General features: G+C 37.6%; 1 protein-coding gene across 5 annotated transcripts in view; it reads right to left on the minus strand.

The window, feature by feature from the left end:
* LOC128227818 (multiple C2 and transmembrane domain-containing protein 1-like) overlaps positions 1-24,291 on the minus strand; it is a 94,927-nt gene that overhangs the window by 11,922 nt on the left and 58,714 nt on the right. For 3 of the 5 annotated variants that reach the window (XM_052938687.1, XM_052938689.1, XM_052938688.1), the window contains 14 exons: positions 17,565-17,670; positions 16,405-16,627; positions 14,822-14,930; positions 12,556-12,741; positions 11,472-11,599; positions 10,856-11,042; positions 9,210-9,264; positions 8,728-8,869; positions 7,628-7,730; positions 7,203-7,304; positions 6,784-6,858; positions 6,420-6,539; positions 5,865-5,990; positions 3,803-3,853 (listed from right to left, as the gene is read on the minus strand). In XM_052938687.1, coding sequence (XP_052794647.1) covers positions 3,803-3,853; positions 5,865-5,990; positions 6,420-6,539; positions 6,784-6,858; positions 7,203-7,304; positions 7,628-7,730; positions 8,728-8,869; positions 9,210-9,264; positions 10,856-11,042; positions 11,472-11,599; positions 12,556-12,741; positions 14,822-14,930; positions 16,405-16,627; positions 17,565-17,670 — 1,713 coding nt within the window. Of the gene's footprint in view, positions 1-3,802; positions 3,854-5,864; positions 5,991-6,419; positions 6,540-6,783; positions 6,859-7,202; positions 7,305-7,627; positions 7,731-8,727; positions 8,870-9,209; positions 9,265-10,855; positions 11,043-11,471; positions 11,600-12,555; positions 12,742-14,821; positions 14,931-16,404; positions 16,628-17,564; positions 17,671-21,375; positions 23,006-24,291 lie in introns of those variants that run through there. The other 2 variants (XR_008259855.1, XM_052938686.1) reach the window with 1 other exon arrangement.

The raw sequence follows: 24,291 nt of genomic DNA on the forward strand, positions 1-24,291 counted from the left end.
TATAGACATGTGTATGGTGGGGTGGACCCAAGCAACTTTATAGACATGTGTATGGTGGGGTGGACCCAAGCAACTTTATAGACATGTGTATGGTGGGGTGGACCCAAGCAACTTTATAGACATGTGTATGGTGGGGTGGACCCAAGCAACTTTATAGACATGTGTATGGTGAGGTGGACACAAGCAACTTTATAGACATGTGTATGGTCGGGTGGACACAATCAACTTTATAGACATGTGTATGGTGAGGTGGACACAAGCAACTTTATAGACATGTGTATGGTGGGGTGGACACAAGCAACTTTATAGACATGTGTACGGTGGGGTGGACAGAAGCAACTTTATATACATGTGTATGGTGGGGTGGACAGAAGCAACCTCACAGACATGTGTATGGTGGGGTGGACACAATCAACTTTATAGACATGTGTATGGTGGGGTGGACACAATCAACTTTATAGACATGTATATGGTGGGGTGGACACAAGCAACTTTATATACAGGTGTATGGTGGGGTGGACACAAGCAACTTTATATACAGGTGTATGGTGGGATGGACCCAAGCAACTTTATAGACATGTGTATGGTGGGGTGGACCCAAGCAACTTTATAGACATGTGTATGGTGGGGTGGACCCAAGCAACTTTATATACATGTGTATGGTCGGGTGGACACAAGCAACTTTATATACATGTGCATGGTGGGTTGGACGCAAGTAACTTTGTATACATGTGTATGGTGGGTTGGACACAAACAATTTTATAGACATGTGAATGGTGGGGAGGACACAAGCAACTTTAAATACATGTGTATGGTGGGGTGGACACAATCAACTTTATGTACATGTGTATGGTGGAGTGGACACAAGCAACTTTTAATACATGTGAATGGTGGGGTGGACACAAGCAACTTTATATACAGGTGTATGGTGAGGTGGACACAAGCAACTTTATATACAGGTGTATGGTGGGGTGGACACAAGCAACTTTATAGACATGTGTATGGTGGGGTGGACACAAGCAACTTTATAGACATGTGTATGGTAGGGTGGACACAAGCACCTTTATATACAGGTGTATGGTTGGGTGGACACAAGCAACCTCACAGACATGTGTATGGTGGGGTGGACACAAGCAACTTTATATACAGGTGTATGGTGGGGTGGACACAAACAACTTTATAGACATGTGTTTGGTGGGGTGGACAGAAGCAACTTTATATACAGGTGAATGGTGGGGTGGACACAAACAAATTTATATACAGGTGTATGGTGGGGTGGACACAAGCAACCTCACAGACATGTGTATGGTGGGGTGGACACAAGCAACTTTATATACAGGTGAATGGTGGGGTGGACACAAGCAACTTTATATACATGTGTATGGTGGGGTGGACACAAGCAACTTTATATACAGGTGTATGGTGGGGTGGACACAAGCAACTTTATAGACATGTGTTTGGTGGGGTGGACAGAAGCAACTTTATATACAGGTGAATGGTGGGGTGGACACAAGCAACTTTATATACATGTGTTTGGTGGGATGGACACAAGCAACTTTATATACATGTGAATGGTGGGGTGGACACAAGCAACTTTATATACATGTGTATGGTGGGGTGGACACAAGCAACTTTATGTACATGTGTTTGGTGAGGTGGACACAAGCAACTCTATGTACATGTGTATGGTGGGGTGGACACAAGCAACTTTATATACATGTGTATGGTGGGGTGGACACAAGCAACTTTATATACATGTGTATGGTGGGGTGGACACAAACAACTTTATAGACATGTGTTTGGTGGGATGGACACAAGCAACTTTATATACAGGTGAATGGTGGGGTGGACACAAGCAACTTTATATACATGTGAATGGTGGGGTGGACACAAGCAACTTTATATACAGGTGAATGGTGGGGTGGACACAAGCAACTTTATATACAGGTGAATGGTGGGGTGGACACAAACAACTTTATATACATGTGTTTGGTGGGATGGACACAAGCAACTTTATATACATGTGAATGGTGGGGTGGACACAAGCAACTTTATGTACATGTGTATGGTGGGGTGGACACAAACAACTTTATAGACATGTGTTTGGTGAGGTGGACACAAGCAACTCTATGTACATGTGTATGGTGGGGTGGACACAAGCAACTTTATATACATGTGTATGGTGGGGTGGACACAAGCAACTTTATATACATGTGTATGGTGGGGTGGACACAAACAACTTTATAGACATGTGCATGGTGGGGTGGACACAAGCAACTCTATGTACATGTGTATGGTGGGGTGGACACAAGCAACTCTATGTACATGTGTATGGTGGGGTGGACACAAGCAACTTTATATACATGTGAATGGTGGGGTGGACACAAGCAACTTTATATACAGGTGTATGGTGGGGTGGACACAAACAACTTTATAGACATGTGTATGGTGGGGTGGACACAAGCAACTTTATAGACATGTGTATGGTGGGGTGGACACAAGCAACTTTATAGACATGTGTTTGGTGAGGTGGACACAAGCAACTCTATGTACATGTGTATGGTGGGGTGGACACAAGCAACTCTATGTACATGTGTATGGTGGGGTGGACACAAGCAACTTTATATACATGTGTTTGGTGGGATGGACACAAGCAACTTTATATACATGTGTTTGGTTGGGTGGACAGAAGCAACTTTATATACATGTGTATGGTGGGGTGGACACAAACAACTTTATATACATGTGTATGGTGGGGTGGACACAAGCAACTTTATGTACATGTGTTTGGTGAGGTGGACACAAGCAACTTTATGTACATGTGTATGGTGGGGTGGACACAAGCAACTTTATGTACATGTGTATGGTGGGGTGGACACAAGCAACTTTATGTACATGTGTTTGGTGGGATGGACACAAGCAACTTTATATACATGTGTATGGTTGGGTGGACAGAAGCAACTCTATGTACATGTGTTTGGTGAGGTGGACACAAGCAACTTTATGTACATGTGTATGGTGGGGTGGACACAAGCAACTTTATGTACATGTGTATGGTGGGGTGGACACAAGCAACTTTATATACATCTGTATGGTGGGGTGGACACAAGCAACTTTATGTACATGTGTATGGTGGGGTGGACACAAGCAACTTTATGTACATGTGTATGGTGGGGTGGACACAAGCAACTTTATATACATGTGTATGGTGGGGTGGACACAAGCAACTTTATATACATGTGTATGGTGGGGTGGACACAAGCAACTTTATATACATCTGTATGGTGGGGTGGACACAAGCAACTTTATAGACATGTGTTTGGTGAGGTGGACACAAGCAACTCTATGTACATGTGTATGGTGGGGTGGACACAAGCAACTCTATGTACATGTGTATGGTGGGGTGGACACAAGCAACTTTATATACATCTGTATGGTGGGGTGGACACAAGCAACTTTATAGACATGTGTATGGTGGGGTGGACACATGCTTTTTTATATACATGTGTATGGTGGGGTGGACACAAGCAACTTTATGTACATGTTGATGGCGGTCATATAACTAATCTTTTGTTTGTATTTTCTCACCAAGAGTAACATTAGCTTGTTTCATTTATGTAGAATTCTTCCTATAGAAAAAATAATGGCCCACATTTCTCAGAAACAAGGTTACCAAATTATATTTCAGATATATTTCAATAATTCTTTAATTTCTGTACATGCCTATAAGCTACAAGCAATTTATATTGAGATTTCCCAATGAAAGCAACATAACAGCCTTAGATACAAGGAGAGAGCTGACCTTTTCTGCATCATCTTCACCATCAAAGTCATCATCATCATCTTCATATGCCTGCAATTCAAGCAGGAATGTTATATTATATATTCTATGACAAGTACATTCAACAAGAGTACTGCAAGCGGATACCCACTTATCAGTCCCCCCCCCCCCCAAGTTAATCAGAACCTGCCTACAATACATGCATGTAAGTGAAGTTCCCATAAAGTTCCATTGAATTCAAGCCATTTGTTACTAAGAAATAGCCTTGACAGGAATATCGGGAAACATGTGTTCTATATCATAAAATTTAGAAATTAAAAAAGCCATAACTCTTGTGAACAAGAAAACAAAAGGGCCTATGCTCCACTGGCATGGCTCTTGTGGTCATTTACAATCCAGAGCATGTACGTTTGAGTAATAGGCAACAAATATTTAGTTCACTTTTAGTGTTTGGGTTAGCTGAAAACGCTGCACGTTAAATATCTGAGGACAGGAAGTGTTGTAAGCAGATTAGTTGCATGAACTATTTCAATATGTGCCAAGTAAAGGTAATCTGAGGGTAAAAAATATTTGCTTTCAAAACTGTACTCATCGTCAAAATTTCATTTCTGTAGCTTTAAAAATAAAAGTCGGTCAAAGTCAAGGACATCTGAGGACAACATTAATGCTTGTTTGCAAAACTGTTCACATGGTCAAAATTTCATTACTGTAGCTTTAAAAATTAATAAGTAAGTCAAAAGGGGTGGGGCCAGCTTTTGCCTAAGGGGCATTATTTCAAATGTTTTCAATTGCATCATATGATGCTCCACAACAAATATCAAAGGTATGGGCCTTGTGGTTTGATACAAGAAGATTTTGAAAATATTTCTTAAATAAGTCTCTAGGAAAATAGTGACACCCAGGGCAGTGCCAGTTCTGACCCAAGGGGCATAATTTGAACAACCATGGTAGTGGACCACTAAATAAAGCCTTGTTTAAAATAGCAAGGATTTGCATAGTGGTTTCAGACAAAAAGTTTTTAACATTTCCCAATTTAAGGAGGGGGGGGGGGGGGGGGGGGGGGGAGTCCGTCCCTTACAAAGACAAGAGAACTCTTCCCTGGGCCTCCGCCAACGTCGCCAAGGTCGTTTGCATCCAGGGGCATAATTTGAACAAACCTTCACAAGCAATTGTGACTTTACATGTAAACTTGGCTAAAAATAGACTTCGCTCATGTAGACTTGGCTAAAAATAGACTTAGCTTAAAATAGCATTTTTTATACTTTCAAGAGCCATAATCCAGGCATGCATGGGCAGATCTGGCTGGTTTTCAAAAGGAACAGAGTTTTAATGGATATCTAAATACTGTACAAGTTTCATCGAGATACAATCAAAACTGAAGACTGTATCATGTTCACAAGCAATTGTTTACAGACAAACTGATTTTTTAATACTTTCAAGGCCCATAATCTAGGCATGCATGGTCGGATCTGGCTGATTTTTAAATGGAATCGAGCTCTAATGGATATCTAGATACTGTACAAGTTTCATCGAGATACAATCAAAACTGAAGACTGTATCGTGTTCACAAGCAATTGTTTACAGACGCACGGACGCACGAACACACAGATGCACATACTACGTACACATTACCATCCCATAAGCTCTTCTGGCCTTTTGCCAGTAGAGTTAAAAATCATTTTACTAAAACATGCTGAAAATATGCGCATCTATTCATTTAAGCAAAGCTTCATTGAGTTCAAGCCTATAGTTAAAACTTTTCCGGGAGTTTAACAAGAGTCAATTTTAGTCACAATGGCATATTTCATTGTGAACATGTGTACCATGTTTTATATAAATATCTGAAATGGTTTTTAAGTTGAGGCCAATATTTTAGGTGCGGTATGACAATTATGACAAAAATGATGCAGACATCAACACAATGACAATACATAGGCTTCAACTATTTCCTCGAAAAACAGACAGGAATAAAATATACCCACAATAGTTTTTGCAATTAAATATAGTTAAAATATATTGCTAGGAACAATGCTATTCTTAGTATTTGAAACCTCTCAAAGGAATAATTAAACATTTGCCGTACCGCGATGTCTGGGTCGCGGCTATAGGTGGTCACGATGGATGTGAGCAGCACGTTCTTCAACAGCAGCACCAGGAGTGTGAGGGGCAACATGTATGACTCAAAGTTCCACACCATCACCAGAAACACCTGTAAAACATGTATCAAGCAGAAAACGTGAATCAACCAATCAATGGAAATTGTCCTAGATTTTATTCAGACATTCTTACCGATTTTCATTCAGACTGGGTAGAATAAATGGCTTCTATCCTAAAACAGATTTTCTTATGTTTGACTTAGTGACATATGTAATTCTACCTGACATGACTTAACTATATATGAACCTAAATGTCATAGAAACATTTTGACGAAGAAACATGCTGTGACTATGTGCGCAGAATTGCATAAAACTTGGCTAACTACTGAACAGACACAAAAGTTGATCTGTGTAAAGAAGAACAAAAACCTACTTCAACCTTTTCACCATGGCAGCAAACAATTTAATAATTTATGTGTCTTTTCAAAAAGGATATGTGAGGGGACAATAAACAGATGATACCAGACTCAAAGAGCGCTTACGATGAAAGCGGTGATGCTGCGGACAGGGGAATCCCAGTTGAAACAGCTGTTCACGAACTTCCCTGTGTCTATGAAGGTTGATATAATGGACGTCACTCGGTCTATGTTCCTTTTCATCACCTGAACATACATTTTCAAGGTTAAAGTTAGAATATTATTTTGTTTAATAATACATTCTTCCAAAATTTCTATTAGTTAGTACAAAAGCTCTTTAGAGCTCATTTTGCACTGTTCATAAAGTGCCTACTTAAGATATACATGATCTTATCTTTAACATTTTATGCTTCAATGTGTTATTTTCATGCAATTTTGTGCAGGTCATTTAATATCAAATGAAAGATTTATGGTAAAAATAACAACTTACAGATATTTTGAACTTTGGTTCAGGTTGCATATATTTTTCTTCTTTAGGATTCACAGTTCGGACTGCTGCTTTGATCTGAAAAACAACATGTTCCGGTATGTATCAGACCATACATCTACAGCAGGGCTGGGTTGTTGATTGGCTAATTAGACTGTCAAATATTCATCACACAAAATTACCAATTTGGTTATGGAGATCAAAATGCTGACAGACAGATTCCAACTAATTCAGGAGATTGATCATGTCTCAAAGATTTCTGATTGGAGACAAAACAAAACATCTGAACAATTTAGGTGATGCAACATTTTGAAATTGACATTTCATTTATGTAAATGTAATTAGGATTACACATTGAATTTAAAACATTTGAAGACAATAAACAGAACTAAGGAATGAAATCGAATGGCATAACAACTAACATGGTTATATATGAAGTCTAGTTCTAGGAGTATTGAGCCTTTTGTTCGATGGATGAGTTTCTTGTCCTTTAAGGCATACCATCTCTTTTCTCCAGGTCGAATCTGAATAGAAAATACATCAATCACTTAATGCAATATGTGGCTAGTGAATTATGGCCAATTCTATTGACATAGACACTAAACACTTGCCCTTTCCCCCCAAGATCTGACATCAGACGTTAGTTTCTCCAGATAAAGCTGTACAATAACTCCAGTGAAAGGATCCTACAGACATATTACATTGATAGTCGGAAACTTGTCTTTGATTGCCACAAAAAAGGTGCTTAAAGTCATGATGACTCCTAAAGCAGTCATATACTATTATACCATGCTAATATTTTAACCAAGTCCAACAGAACACAAATACAGACACAAGACAGACATACCCTGAGAAGAGGAATGGCCACCCTTCCAAGGAACTCCACCTTTTTGTCGCGGTCCTCATCGTAAATTGTCATCTCAAGTACCGAGTGGATATCTTTCACATGGCTGAAACACCATACTTGCGATGCTAGGATAACCCTTACAAACATTTATTTATGAACAGTAAACATGATTTCAGTATTCTTCTATAAATTATGCCCATCCATAAAGAAATGGTAAATGTGTTTTTTTAAACATGCATTAACATCTTAAAACTCAAGATCTATTTGTTTTTTTTCTTTGAAGGTTTTATGACTTAAAATACCTGAACTAAATATTTTAGCTACTTGAGGAAACTACACCAAAATAAACATAGCAAACAAATACAGGAGCCACACACACCTGTTCAACATTGAAGTGATAGTAAAGTATTTCACTTTCAATGTCACACAATACAAATGCTAGGAGTAGATGTGCAGAAGCACACCCCAACATGGGGAGCCTGTCTTTAGTAAAATCATAGCACACCAGTGAGTGATGATGAAAACAATAAGTGAGACCTAACTGAATCATCAGTTTTCCTCAGGGGTGTTTGAGAACATACACAAATACTCTGTCTAGCCTAAGAGATCAAATTAAAAAAATCTACATCTACAGAATTTTGAATAGCTACGATCTCAGGAAATGCCTCTCTCCAAAATACACATAGTGTTAAGTTGATAAACAAACACATTGAACAAAATCAATTTGCTTCCTATCAACTATGTTTCATTATCTCAGCAAGCAAATCCTATTTCCCCATGACAGTGCAGATAATTGTTGGATCCGCTGCAAGACTTTGGACTCAACAGTGTATTGGGAAGACAAAAGCTGTAAATCAGCCTCTATTCATTGGATTTCAGCAACTTTCTTACATTTCCTTCATGTTCAATTACTTTCAATCTACGAAATCTGCATGAACACTGCATTATAACAAAGAAAGTCTTTCAAGTCAACTTCAAGGCGCTGGATTTTTTTTCTACATTACTCTTATTCTTCAGCTAAGAATATTCAATTTATTGTTTTGAAAACAAACTATAAGCCAAAAAATTCCAGGAGACATATTGCTCATGCATGGACTCACAAGGTGAAGATTTTGTTCCACTCTGGGTTGAGTGTCTTGTACTCGGTGTGGGTCTGTAGGCGTGTATTGACTAACTCCAGGACGCAGAACGGGTCACTCTTCCCCCCCAGGTCTGCTGACATCAGGTCCTGCGCCTTGTACACTGCAATATTGACCGTGGATGTTAATTTAACAATACCTTGCTTTGTATGTGTAAATCTTGGATCCTTCATTTTAAATACCCACTCATGCATTCATAAATACTTATGAGAAAGGTTTTATTTAAAAAACTTAATGTCTAATTCATTGCTTGAATTAACGAAACTCTGGAATATTTCTCCCATGTGTCTCAAACAGTACGCCTATGTGGTAATTATAAAATAAATGATGTCAAGCAAAAAGCTGCTTGTAAAATGTTCTTTGTAGAAGGAGTAGATTATCAAATGAAACAACATGATGAAGTTAATTCTGAGGCTGACTTTCTCCAATCATCTAATAATTACCTTTAACTTGCAGCCATCCAACATCACGAAAGTTCTTGAAAGACTTCATTACACCCTGGAAATTCAAAGTCAATAACTAAATCAAAAGCCAAGCATTCAAAAACTAACACAGTAGTAGATTATTCATAAGAAATTCTTACCAGTCATTTACGGTAATAATTTCAAGTAAAAAAGGCTTGTATACAAAACTTTAATATACTAGAAGTGAACAATACATTCATTTACCAACACAGTATGAATATTTTAATTGTATTAATATAAACAAGAGCCATCGTAAGACAGCGCGCTCGACTACGCCGCTTTGACTTAGAATACAATAACGATGTAATAATACCAAGTTTGGTCTCTTTATGTCAAACCTAACTAAAATTATTCGATACATAAGGTGACTTTGATGCTGCCCTCCCACCAGCCCGCCCAAACAATGACACAAGTCATTCAAATAACTTGATTTCCCATTACGAAAATGTGGTTAAGAATATACAAATATGCCTTTCAAAGGAAATTAAAAATAAAATAAAAAAATAATAATAATTCAAGGGCCATTATTTGTATTTAGGATTAAAACAGAGTTATGTTTCTTGTTGTAAGATGATCGTAAATAATTTTGAATTTAAGGAACGGTAAAGAAGTTTTTTTTATTAAAATCCCAACTTGCCCTTAACTTTTACTTGCCTAAAACTTTAACCTAAGTCAATCAGGGGCCATAACTAGTATTAAGGATATGGAGTTATGTAACCTCATTGGGTGATGGTCCTGAACAATTGTGTGAAGTATTAAATCAATTGAATGAAGGGTATAGAAGTTATTAAACAATATCCCAACCTGCCCTAAAACTTTAACCTAAGTTCCATAGTCAATCAGGGGCCATAATTTGTATAAAAAATAATATGGAGTTATCTAACCTCATTATGTGATGGCTCTGAACAACTGTATGAAGTATTAAGTCAATTGAATGAATGGTATTGGAGTTTTAAGTGAAAATCCCAACTTGCCCTAAAACTTTAACCTGCCCTAAAACTTTAACCTAAGTCAATCAGGGGCCATAACTTGTATTTAGGATAATATGGAGTTATGTTACCTCATTGTGTGATGGTCCTGAACAACTGTGTGAAGTATTAAGTCAATTGAACAAAGGATATAGAAGTTATTAATAAATATTCCAACTTGCCCTAAAACTTTAACCTAAGTTCCATAGTCAATCAGGGGCCATAATCTGTGTAAAGAATAATATGGAGTTATCTAACCTCATCATGTGATGGCCCTGAACAACTGAGTGAAGTATTAAGTAAATTGAATGTAGGGTATTGGACTTATAAGTGAAAATCCCAACTTGCCCTAAAACTTTAACCAGACGCCGACGCCGACGCTGGGGCGAGTAGTATAGCCCACCTATTCTTCAAATAGTCGAGCTAAAAACAATTCTCATGCAACATTTCATTTTCCTTTGACATGTCTTTGTACTCAAAGAACAGAATTGACAATGCACCGGTAACAATGCAGCCAGTGTATCCACATATCTCTGGATGCTAGTGTTAACAATGCATTGTGGGTCACACGTTTCTCCAGATGCCAGATTTAACAATGCTTTGTGAGTTGCATGTATCTCTGGAAACCAAAGTTGACAATGCCTAATAGGTACTCACGTATCTCTGGATGACCTCCATCCTCTCCAGGGGGTTGAAGGAGTACGCGGTGAGGTCCGAGATGGACTCATCTGCGCATGTGCCGCTGATGGTGATGAGTAGTTTGAGCATCCCAGCCCCATCCTCCAGAGGCTGTTCCACCATGTGGGTCAACTCCCTCTCAAGTCGTGACAAGTCGATCACCGCCCTGCAGGGAAATATACATGATAGTGACATCGGCAAATACACGAACCTGGGCAGTATTTAGGTGCTCCATTAACCATGACCAATCAAAGCCAAACTTTGTCACTTAACTTGATCATTTCATCACAGAATACTCTTCCTTTTACTTAACAAAAAACATCAACTCTTTTCTGTTGTGCTTTATCAAAACCATATAAGCTTTCAAATATCATTGTTTTTGACCCATTTACAGAGATTTTTGTGTTCATTTGATGTTTGTCACAATTCTTTAGCAAGTTTCATTGTTGTGCATGCCCTTAATCAGCAGAACCTAAATTCAGGATGCCATGGTGTTTTCTCAGATTGCTGGACTAACCACAGAAACCTAACAGGTGCTTGGCGAATGAGACAATCATGACCAATTTCATGAAGAATCCATTGTGACATGGTTTACCTGCCCATAAAATCGTCCCGTCCCACATCATGGTCATACACGATCATCTCCAGGTGGCTCGTCTGACCCTGGTACATTCGCAGATCAAACTGCTCCAACCATCGAGGACATAATGTCTTGTATTTGTGCTGAAAGACAGACAGAACCGTTGATCACTCAAGGATGATAACAGACCCAAAATTCCAATACTAAACATAAAGCTCCAGTATGAGGGTTTCAGGACCCAACATACCAAACATAAAGCTCCAGTATGAGGGTTTCAGGACCCAATAAGGGTTACGGGCTCGGATCATGTTTACACCATTTCAAAATCTGTCCAAAATAATTTTTACTTTTTAATGTAAATATCCAGCAAAAACTTAAAAGATGCACTCTTACCCCCAAATAAGATTTACCAAAATAAATACAAATGTTAAAATATACCCAGAAGGATGGATAAATGTCGAAAAACAATGGTTCTTATGACGGAAACCAAGTTTAATTGGAAAGAAAGGTGCAGAATAGACAGTATTTCTCCCTTATATATAAAGATGATAATAAATCGCAGAAAATCTTTTAGCATTCACAAATCATTTAATATTTTTGCATTTTCAGCTTATAAATACACGATTACAATTTTGTTATCAGTAATTAATATTTACCATAAATGCATTATTTAGTAAGTAGTCAAGGTTTATCATTCAAAATTTATGTTTGTTATATATGTGTATGTATTGATTTCGAATAAGAGTGTCACTATAACTGTAATTGAGGCTCTCAAATCTGATTACAAGATAAATCCTGAACTTGATCATCCTTGATCATTTTTGTTATCATACCTTAAGTATGAAACAAACTGCTTGAGAACAGTTTCCAAAGGGAAAGTAGATTCCTACAAATTACCTTTTCAAATACTTTCTTTAGATCTTCAAAATGTACTGATATTCATTACTATGGTTACTAGGCAAAGAGCTGGAGTACATACAGAGACACGGTATGAATAATTAAAACAAAAAACTGTTGGAAACTGCTTCTCAACCAGTATCATTAATATGCACTTGCCAATGACAATTGTTTGACACACATCAAGACCATGTGGTAATACCTTGCTCTTGTACTTTTCGTTGCCAAGTTTGAACTTCACGTAGGGATCTGAGAGACCATTGTCGTCCATAGGGATGAGGTCTCGGCCCTCCACAAGTATAACGGTGACGACATTTGTCCACATCTGCATCTTCAACTTCCGTGCCATCGACTCCTTCTCTGTCATCTTCACAGTCTTACGGAAATACTGAAACAACCTCAACATAATCTTCAACTGTGTCTGAGGTAACCTCAATTTCTATACAGAAGTCCTGACACAATCCTGATATAATCTTCAACTGTGTCTGAGGTAACCTCAACTTCTATACAGAAGTCCTGACACAATCTTCAACTGTGTACGAGCTACACCTCAACTTCTATGCAGAAATACTTAACAACCACAATGTAATCTTCAACTTTGTCTGAGGTTCACCTTAACTTCTAAATCAAAGTACCTATCTTATGCTATTATTTCTAATTTACCAATTATTAATTTACAAAAAAATAAATATTTATTTTATCTGCTATTCAACACTATCACGCTCGATCATTATTTTAATGAGAATGCATATCCATAAAGTCAATTTATCTCTGCATCTTACTGTGCAGAAGGCTTCAGTTAAACATCACTCATATAACTGTAAAAACATGTGGAGAGGCTAGAGTGAAACTGTTCTACATGAATCAAGACACCATCTGCTTCACAGTCATGAATACATTATTGTTCAATCAATTTCATGAAGTCATTATAAAAAAAAAGTCAATGTAGAATTTGATATTTTACAAAAGATTAACATGACAACTATGATCACTACTGTGGGTGCCAGTAAAAAAGTGGGTGCCAATCTTTTTGGACGAACTACACATAATCATCCCCATTTATTTTTTGCAAACATGTGGACCGTTCCAGCTAAAACTGTTTGATAATTTAAGGCAAAAAAGGATACATATACTGAGGTCATGTATATTAAAAGATCAATCATTTTCAAAACATTCAACATTCAAATCTTATTAAAGGCATGAGAAAATCTATTTTCGAAAGAGTCTGTGAAAGTTGTATGCATGAAGACATCCTATTATATTTCCTGCTGTTATTGTGCCTGTTAAGCGCCTGTAAGCACCATTTAGCCCCTATTTCATCACTGTGAAGTGATACAGACTCTCTCAGGAAATTAACAAGCCTGGGAAAATAAGCTCCACAATCACACACAGAAACAGAGGCCATTATGCCAATTGATTGTCACAATCATGACTCGGTGGAAATGAGGAGTGATGACCGGGATATGCATACGTTGTACTTGCACGCACAAAACTAACCAGAATTTCTCGAAAACTAGTGCATGGTGACTTTGGTTCACATTGATACACAATCAGAGTTGGCAAAGCTCAAACACTTCATTGTCATATAATAAAACAATGTAAATGTTTGGCAATTCTGGACATCAGACAATGCAGAAATAATGTAACAAACTAACTTACTTTAGAGACAGCTAATAATGTACTTGCCTGTGATGAAATTCACCAATCACAGGTAAATATCCAACACATTATAGTTTTGAACTGTGAATGGGATATATGAGACATATATAAATATATATACTGAGGACCATCTTCATTTGGTTACCGTGACAACGGATGAGCACACCTTGCAGATAAAACTGTTATAGGAAATCAATGTTATAATGATTAGCAGCCCATTAGTTCATAAAGATGACAATAACCTTCATAAAGCCGACAATAACCTTCGCAATTAATGTTAATGGCAACAGGCAGAAATTCACTGCTAATGATTCCTGAAAATCTTAGAATGACAAAAAACCTTTAAATGCATTTGGAATTGTTATTCCAAGCAACAACAGCAACATGGAAATGCTATTGCTAATGACAAGAAGAGTGCTGTGAAGCAAACCCCAATGTGTGTCTGTTGTTTTTCCCCTGTAAAACAAGGGGCATAACACAACATTTATCTAAGACAGTTATAGGCCTTGCTATACATGTGCATATTTTTCCAGCAGCCCTAGTACTAAGTTTCAAATAAAAATCTTAAACAGGCTATGGTTAAAGCCTTTACATGCTATGATGCTGATGGTGACTAGAAACAACAACTTTTCCAATATCTTGACTTATTTCCTCAAAAAAAGATGAGCTAGTTAACGATGATTGTTGGATTTGCAAATCATTCCTAAGTTCTGAAGAAATTAATGTTAAAGAAACCTCAAGGTAGTATTTTAAATGTGCTTAGGTGTTATAGTAACTGTTACAAGACACAGTTATAATCTGGTGAGTACCTGCTCTCTATCCTCATGAGACTTGGGTATCAGGGTGACCTGTAGCCGTACCACGCCCATGTACTCCTCTTTGCCTTTTTCAGCCAAACGCAGCTCCACATCCGTTGGCCTGATATACACATCTTTACATGTTTCATGGCAAATACTATCATATACATAGCATAGGTCTATTTGATGGCCAGAGTTGTAAAATACAGGCTTGGTTAACAGAATAACCAGAATTCGAAAACAAGATAACAATTTCAACATTATTAACAAGAGGCACATCAGTGCCTGTGCTCCACTGGCCAAAAGGTTCAAGCAAAGACCACCTAACGAACATTTTCGTCAGGTTTCATAGAAATACAATCATCAATTTTTGAGGAGAAGTTATTTAAAAAAAATTTTTACTTTAATAGCTCTGGCTGCCATGTTGTGCAGTGGACCGAAATGATTTGGGCAATTTGAGTAAAGGAGCACCAAACAAACATTTCTGTCAAGTTTTATCGAAAAAAGGTCATCGGTTTCGACGACAAGTCGTATAAAGTTTTTTTTATTTTTTAGCTCTGGCAGCCATGGTGTGCAGTGGACTGGAACCATTTAACAAATTTTGGTTAATGACCACCCAAGGAACATTTCTGTCAAGTTTCATCAAAATCTGATCATCGGTTTCTGAGGAGAAGTGGTGTAAAGGTTTTTCCTATTTTTAGCTCTGGCTGCCATGTTGTGCAGCAGACCAGAACTGTTTGGGCTATTTTGGTTAAGGACTACCCAAGTAACATTTCTGTCAAGTTTCATTGCAATACGATCATCGGTTTCTGAGGAGAAGTCGTTTAAAGGTTTTTCTATTTTTACCTCTGGGGGCCATCTTGTGCAGTGGACCGAAACCATTGAAGCAATTTGATAAAGGACCATCCAAGGAACATTTCTGTTAAGTTTCATCAAAATCTGATCATCGGTTTCTGAGAAGATGTTCTTTAAAGGTTTTTCTATTTTTTTGCCCTGGCAGCCATGTTGTGCAGCGGACCGGAACCATTTGAGCAATTTTGGTTAAGGACCACCCAAGGAACAATTCTGTCAAGTTTCATCAAAATCTGCCTATCCGTTTCAGAGGAGATGTCGTTTAAAGATTTTGCTATTTTTAGCTGTGGCGGCCATATTGTGCAATGGACCAGAACCATTTGAGCAATTTTAATAAAGGACCACCCAAGGAACATTACTGTCAAGTTTCATCAAAATCTGCCGAACCGTTTCAGAGGAGATGTCGTTTAAAGATTTTGCTATTTTTAGCTCTGGCGGCCATATTGTGCAATGGACCGGAACCATTTGAGCAATTTTGGTAAAGGACCACCAAAGGAACATTCCTGTGAAGTTTTGTCAAAATCCGCTTATCAGTTTCAGAGGAGATGTCGTTTAAAGTAAAAGTTACGCACGCACGCACGCACGCACGTACTCACGACGGACAATCTGTGACGACATAAGCTCCATGGCCTTCGGCCAGTGGAGCTAAAAACTAGATTGGGAATTCTTATCATATTTAAAGATAATAAAACATTAGCAAAACATTCAAAATTAGAGACAACAGTAACATATATGATGCTTACTCATTGGGTGGAATGTTTTCCAGCAGGAGTTCCGCAGATCCCATTGAGTCATCTGATGTTCCCCGGTCATAGTCGTACACCTTTACCAAAATGGGCTTAAAAACATCCTCAACTGACACCACAAACCGCTCATCCCAACGTGGGTTCAAATTCTTATGAACTGTCCGACTTTTGTACAATTGTTTATTTCCACACTTAAATTTCACATAAGGGTCACTTGTTCCTGCAAACAAAATGATGAAACTGTTAAGAACTCTTACTGCAAAATGCAAGCAATCCTATCATCAATCTTTTCACATGTTTTGTCCCCAAAGAAGTGCATGCCTTTATAAACACATATATGGTCTTTCACAACACATTTTTATACATTTCAGCCACTTATGATTACTCTCATTCAAAACATAAAAAAGTTAAGCTTATTTTGCCATAAAATGATCTATTGGTCAGCTGTTTAGTTGACAACAAATCTGTTTCCCAGCGTTACAAATATTACCAACAAATTTGGACAGGATTTTTAGTCCCTAATATGGGTTTAAAAATTAATGACACAGGGTTTGTCTATCAGGACAAATATGGTATATAAAATTTTATATACATGTGAAATGGTGTGCCAGTGCTAGAATAATATAAATATAACATGAGCTATGTATTTTGCAATTACTGATATGCCTACATTCAGGAAGAACTATCATAACTGAATGTCCCAATCCTTTTTAAATCACTATGTGCATTACAAAGCACAGTCTGAAGATGACCAACTACATTTTATATGCATTTAAGTAGCATTCAGTAATGATTAAACTAAAAGTGTGCTTCTAAGCACCATTCCATAAATACATGTATGAACCTGTAAGTGTGACCTTAACCTTTGAGGCTCCGGTCAAGGGTCTCACACCTGACACATCATTTTTATGTACTGAATACAATGTGTAATTTATGGGTAAAATCTAAATATTTAATGTACTGAATCTTTAAAGAAATCTATATGCTAAATTGCTAAAACAATCAAGGCCATTTATTTTTAATTGTGACAAAACCTTCATTGTTCATAATTTTTCGGTGAGAATAAACAGTTGCAGCATGCCTGTTGAGAATTTTAGTGAGGGCCAACATGACACCCATATATTAGAATAAGTGTTGGGGTTGACCTGGGTACATACCACAGCTGTCTCTTATGACAAGGTCCTTGCCCTCCTGTAGACATACCTCCAGCTGGTGGAACGGGTGCTGCATCAACACATGGCGGTTAGAAGGGCCAGAAGACTCCTGAAAATAATAATATATACATGATTGTTAGAAAGGCCAGATAAATCCGGAAAATATATATAAACACATGGCCGTTAGATAGACCAGATGACTCCTGATAATATATATTCACATGGCTGTTAGATAGGCCAGACAACACCTGATAATATATATACATATGGCTGTAAGAAAGGCCAGACGACACCTGATTATATATATCCACATGGCCGTAAGATAGGCCAGATGACTCCTGATAATATATATACACAAGGCCGTAAGATAGGCCAGACGACACCTAGTAATATATATGCACATGGCCATAAGAGAGGCCAGATGACTCCTAATACTATATATGCGCATGGCTGTGCCAGACGACTCCTGATAATATATATACACATGGCTGTAAGATAGGCCAGACGACACCTGATAATATATATACACATGGCTGTAAGAAAGGCCAGACGACACCTGATAATATATATACACATGGCTGTAAGAAAGGCCAGACGACACCTGATAATATATATGCACATAGCCATAAGAGAAGCCAGATGACTCCTTATACTATATATGCACATGGCTGTGCCAGACAACTCTTCATAATATATATACACATGGCTGTAAGATAGGCCAGACGACACCTGATAATATATATGCACATAGCCATAAGAAAGGCCAGATGACTCCTTATACTGTATATGCACATGGCTGTGCCAGACGACTCCTCATTATATATATACACAAGGCCGTAAGATAGGCCAGACTACACCTAGTAGTATATATGCACATGGCCATAAGAGAGGCCAGATGACTCCTAATACTATATATGCGCATGGCTGTGACAGACGACTCCTGATAATATATATACACATGGCTGTAAGATAGGCCAGACGACACCTGATAATATATATACACATGGCTGTAAGATAGGCCAGACGACACCTGATAATATATATACACATGGCTGTAAGATAGGCCAGACGACACCTGATAATATATATACACATGGCTGTAAGATAGGCCAGACGACACCTGATAATATATATACACATGGCTGTAAGAAAGGCCAGACGACACCTGATAATATATATGCACATAGCCATAAGAGAGGCCAGATGACTCCTTGTACTGTATATGCACATGGCTGTGCCAGACGACTCCTCATTATGTATATACACAAGGCCGTAAGATAGGCCAGACGACACCTAGTAATATATATGCACATGGCCATAAGAGAGGCCAGATGACTCCTAATACTATATATGCACATGGCTGTGCCAGACGACTCCTCATTATATATATACACATGGCCTTTAGATAGGCCAGACAACTCCTGTTAAAACATTTACACATGGCCCACTCCTGATAATATATATTCACATGGCCATTAGATAGGCCAGAGGACTCCTGATAATATATATATATTTGGGGGTTAAAAGGATCTGATGTTGCCAAATATCATATAATACCCCTTTATCAATTGCATTGAAAAAATCTTTAAACACTAGCAGTACTACTGAGAATGAAAATATAACAGTAGATCACTGAAGCTGCTGAATACCTGACAGGAGTTGGAGAAGAAATGAGACTTCTCTATGCAATGACAGTTCTAAGAAATAATGTAATCAATACGTTTAGTAATGCGGGACAATAAGATTAGCTGCAATGAACCCTCCAATAGTGTGCTGTTGTTAACACTGACAAATAAAGGACTTTGAAATCTTGCTCAAATAATTCTAGTGATATTAATGATGTCATTAATGACCATTGATGTCATCGAATGTCAGGTGACTCTAAGACTTTTTAAAACAATGTGTTGTTTTTAAAATTGTGTGCACTTTGATTGGATGTATGGTATCGATGTACTGCATTATGTTAAACTTCTAAACCTGTTTAAGTTTCAAGTGACTTAAACAATACATGATTGGGTTAGAGAAAGTATACTATTTCAACATCAATATACTGCCAGCAATAAAGGGTCCTCAATGCACCACTCAACAAAGTTCCACGAATAGGAAGTCTGCTAATGGATATATGGACCCCCTATAGACCAAAACAACACATGATCATTCAATACATGACACAATATACATATGAAAATGCATTGTGGTAGCTGAAATGCATTACGGACATAAAATACATTGAAGTGTGTCTTCCTGTTATTTCCATTGTATGTTGACTTGAATGTAAAACCCTTAAAGATGCACTCTTACTCCCAAATAAGATTTAACACAATTAATAATATTGTTTTAATATTAAAAAAACATGAATAAATGCGGAAAACGATGGTTCTTATGAAGGATACCGAGTTTAATTTGAACTAAATGAGCATTTCTACCCTATTAGACTATAGTAGACCACAGTAATGAGCATTTCTACCCTATTAGACTATAGTAGACCACAGTAATGAGCATTTCTACCCTATTAGACTATAGTAGACCACAGTAATTAGCATTTCTACCCTATTAGACTATAGTAGACCACAGTAATGAGCATTTCTACCCTATTAGACTATAGTAGACCACAGTAATGAGCATTTCTACCCTATTAGACTATAGTAGACCACAGTAATGAGCATTTCTACCCTATTAGACTATAGTAGACCACAGTAAATCTTTTAGCATTCACCAATCATTTCATATGTTTATGCTTTCTGCTATTAAATACATGTTAACAATGTTTTTATCAGTAATTAAGATTTTCCATGAATGCATAATTTAATAAGTATTTAAAGATTTATCAGTCAAAATGTATGTTTGTTATACATGTGTATGTATTGGTTTTGAATAAGAGTGTCACTTTAAGCAATTGTCAGAATTAAAAAAATTGGAAAATTTAGCTCCATATTCAGAATAAATGCAATCTGTGTCTTAAATTTTTGAAAACAGGAATGATTCTATCCAAAGTAGTCAATACAATTTAATAATAATTGTTTTTTTACAACTTTCCATACTTCATTATAATAATGGATTCATTAAAACTAAAAAATCCATCTATGATACATAGTCCTCACACAACAAACAGCTCCATCAGAGAGGATGAATTACATTGGAGTACTGTAGGAGTACATCTGCAGCAACAGGCAAACACACCATCTCTACTTCTTCATTATAGCTTGGATCCAACTCTTTACAAGTACCATCCTGCTCAACACCAGTCCAGTCAGGAGACTGGACAGCAGAGAGCAGAGAGAAATCTCCGTCATCCCGGAGAATGCCACCATCATAGGAACTCTCTGATGACATTGGTCGGATCATCCGGATGTGATTACTGTTGTCTGCTTGGTGCTTGGATTTGAATTCTGCTTCCATAAACAGCTCTTTATTGTCACAACAATAACACACAAAGGATGCCATCATCATAATAACAGGTCTCATGTAAACCTGTTCCAAGAGCAACAAATCTTCAAAATGAACATGTCATACAAATGCCCATCACTTGTGAATATATCCTTGAGATGAATAGTTTTTATATCTTCTATACAAGAACAAAGCAAAAGATATCTTACATTAAATTTGTAGTAGAAACGAAACTGAAAACAACAACATTAAAAGCAATGAGGGGAAATTATATGATAAGCACTACAGATCTATTTAATTTCCTGAAAGCAAAGAAGTCTTCTATCTGAAACAATGGTACATCACTTATGTCAGAAACTGTTTTCTTATCAGACAATTAAGACTGGAATAAAAACTTCCAAGAACGTATTTTGTTTCTTTTGTTTACCTGATCAGAGTCAGACATTGTAAGTAGATGTGTAAGGGCGCATCTCTCTTCACTTTGGGAGTTGAGAGAGTCGGTGGAGCTGCTGAGATTGTAGCCAACACTAAACGGCAGGTAGCTGAACCAGTTGGGGAAATAGGAATCACCTGACTGGTCAGGCTCGCTGATTGTTCCCTGAGCTGGCGCCAGATTTACAGACTCGGTCTCAGACAGGTCGTTGTCAGAGGAGCAGGCTGAAGGCAGAGGGGTGACATTGTGCTGATTCAAGGGGCCCCCAGACTGGGCAGGACTGGGCTCCCCTAGAAAGAAGTTGGCTGAGTCACTGTCACAGCTGGAGGCACTCGTCACTGACTGGTTGTCATCATCACCATTCAGATAAGACTCTGAGGACGCTCGCTTGCTGGGTAAACCAAAAAGTCTCAAGCTTAACTGTCCAACATTCTCTAGGGATTTACTCACTGCCCTATCAGACATGTCTCCATACACTCTACCTCTAGCATGTTCCTCTTTTTGACTATGCTTGGAGGATGTATCTCCATGCAAAAGATTGCGAAACCACTTTTTATGTTTCTTGTCATGTCTGTGCATTATTGCTGAAGCAGACGATAAAGGTTTACGCAATTTTCGTTCATCCTCCATCATCCAATGGCTTTTGAATGACAGCTATATTAAAGACATTCAATCGTCATTCCAATTCACATTCTATTTAACATCCACTGAACACAAATCAGTCTGGCACGAACTGGTAGGTCTCCCATTTACGAAAAGCAATACCATAGAACAAAGCTGCATTTGGTAAATGCATGCAAAGCTAGCTATTACAAACATCTTAATTGAAGTGTTACTAATTTGCTATATGTATTTCCATAAAAAATGTATTATCCAAGTAACTTGTATCACTCTGTTAAGTTGATGTCATAAAAATGATCAATATCCAATCATGTGCATTGAAAGCCATCATGTAGGTATAGTTTCAGAAGTGTGATACAGCAAGTGGCATTATGGGATAGCCTCATGTATTGATTCCCTTGAGCAGTGTGCCTAAATAACCCAAATCGTGCTGGCAGACTTCAGGCCATGATGCTGCAGGGCTGAACATCACATAAGAGCAATAAACAAACGATGAAACAAATTAAGATTTTCTAAAAAGAAAATATGATATTTTTTTTATTTTTTTTTTACTATATCAATGTTTCTTGGAAGATTCCCAAATGTTATTCTCATTTGCACAACTGCTATAATGTATCATAAGTTTCAATTATACATGTCATGTTCATGATTCATCAACACTGCAATTGTTCTAGTGCTCCACAGCACGGGAATCATTTAACAATCAAAACACCATCCTACAATATGTGCCTGGGGAAGTGGAACTCTGCTTTTCTCAGTAATTTCCATAAACAGATTCAATGTCATTCAGTGATGAAGCTATCCCTGAATAAATAACTTAATGCTCTGAAAGCTATCAAATCACAATTTATGAGAACAGGTTAATTTTAATATCCATCCAACATTCTGATCAAGAATATATAATGAAGCAATAACAAAGTAGATCACAATATTGTCACCGTTGGACTAACTACACTTAAGATTTTTTTTACATCCTTAAAATACCACTATCTGCCCATCATGACAGTATGTGTGTATATATTCATGTATCTAAATCACATAGGCGGTCTAAATAAGAGAAATTTAGCTACAAGTTTAAACATTAGTTAGCCCCAGGGTAATGAATTTCATCAATTAACATAAATCTTTATAATAAAATCTTAAATGGTTGGTACAGTAACAGAGTAAAGACTGGTTGTATTAAAAGAGCAGAAGTTAAAGGCTTGAATCTAAAAGTCAGGAGAACATCTTCCACTGGGAAAATCGTAGCATCAGTCAATGAGACTGCTCCAATAAACAAGGAAGGCTATTGATCATGAAATGTTCATCACATTGGGTGTTAGAGGGAACACGGATTATATTTATTCAAGTAATAAGAAACATCAAGGCAGTCATGTTTCCCGGTTGGGCAATTCATCACATCACCATCATGCAACATCCTGGTGACAGTGAATGAAAACATGCAAGAAACGCAGGTTCAAAACTGAGGGGATCCATGTTTGTATGATGAAGACCATCGATACCAGTTGTTACTACTTCTACGAAAGAACCGATGATGACAATCTCAGGGCGTTTTAGTTGGTAGTAAACTGGTTTTGGTTTTATATCGGTTTCACGAACTGTGTATTTGTTGTAACAGTTTCAAATAAAACCAAAACCAGTTTAATCGTTTTTTAACAAAAACCGAAACCGGTTTTTGAAACTATCGAAACCCCTACCGGAGGCGGTTTCATCGGTTCGTTCCATCCGAAAACTAGTTTACTTCAAAAACAACATGGCGGAAAGTGATCAATCACATTTGTTGAAACTCAATTTTTTTGATAACAATGCCTTACAATGGGCAAATGAGCTGAATGAAAAGGGTTATATTAATAATTGTGTGGCTCAGTAGCTCCGCCATGTTGTTAAAAATGTACACAAAACCATGCACTTGTTACTTCAAGCAGAACTATCAAAACCGGTTTCGTAACTGCTGAAACCATTGAAACCAAAACTGAAACTGGTTTGGTATCGACAAAAACGCCCTTAGGCTTCGCACATGTCATAAAACGCCATTAGTATGTTAATTCACTTATCACGAAATGTCTTTACATGTGAGTGTGTCTTCTAGATGTAACTGGTTGGTATTGATCTGGTCATCTTGTATTCCTGGTCAGTTTAGGCTTAATTACGGCCATCTCCAGAACAACTGTACTACAAGCTGCTCTCTAGCCAATCTGACTATTTTACTAATGAATGAGATATCATAAAAAATGTGATCTATTTCTTTTGATGAGATCAATGGTATCATAGAGTGGAATCCCCACCACA

The sequence above is a fragment of the Mya arenaria genome, chromosome 3 (assembly GCF_026914265.1).
Source record: "Mya arenaria isolate MELC-2E11 chromosome 3, ASM2691426v1".
Classification (NCBI taxonomy): Eukaryota; Metazoa; Mollusca; class Bivalvia; order Myida; family Myidae; genus Mya; species Mya arenaria.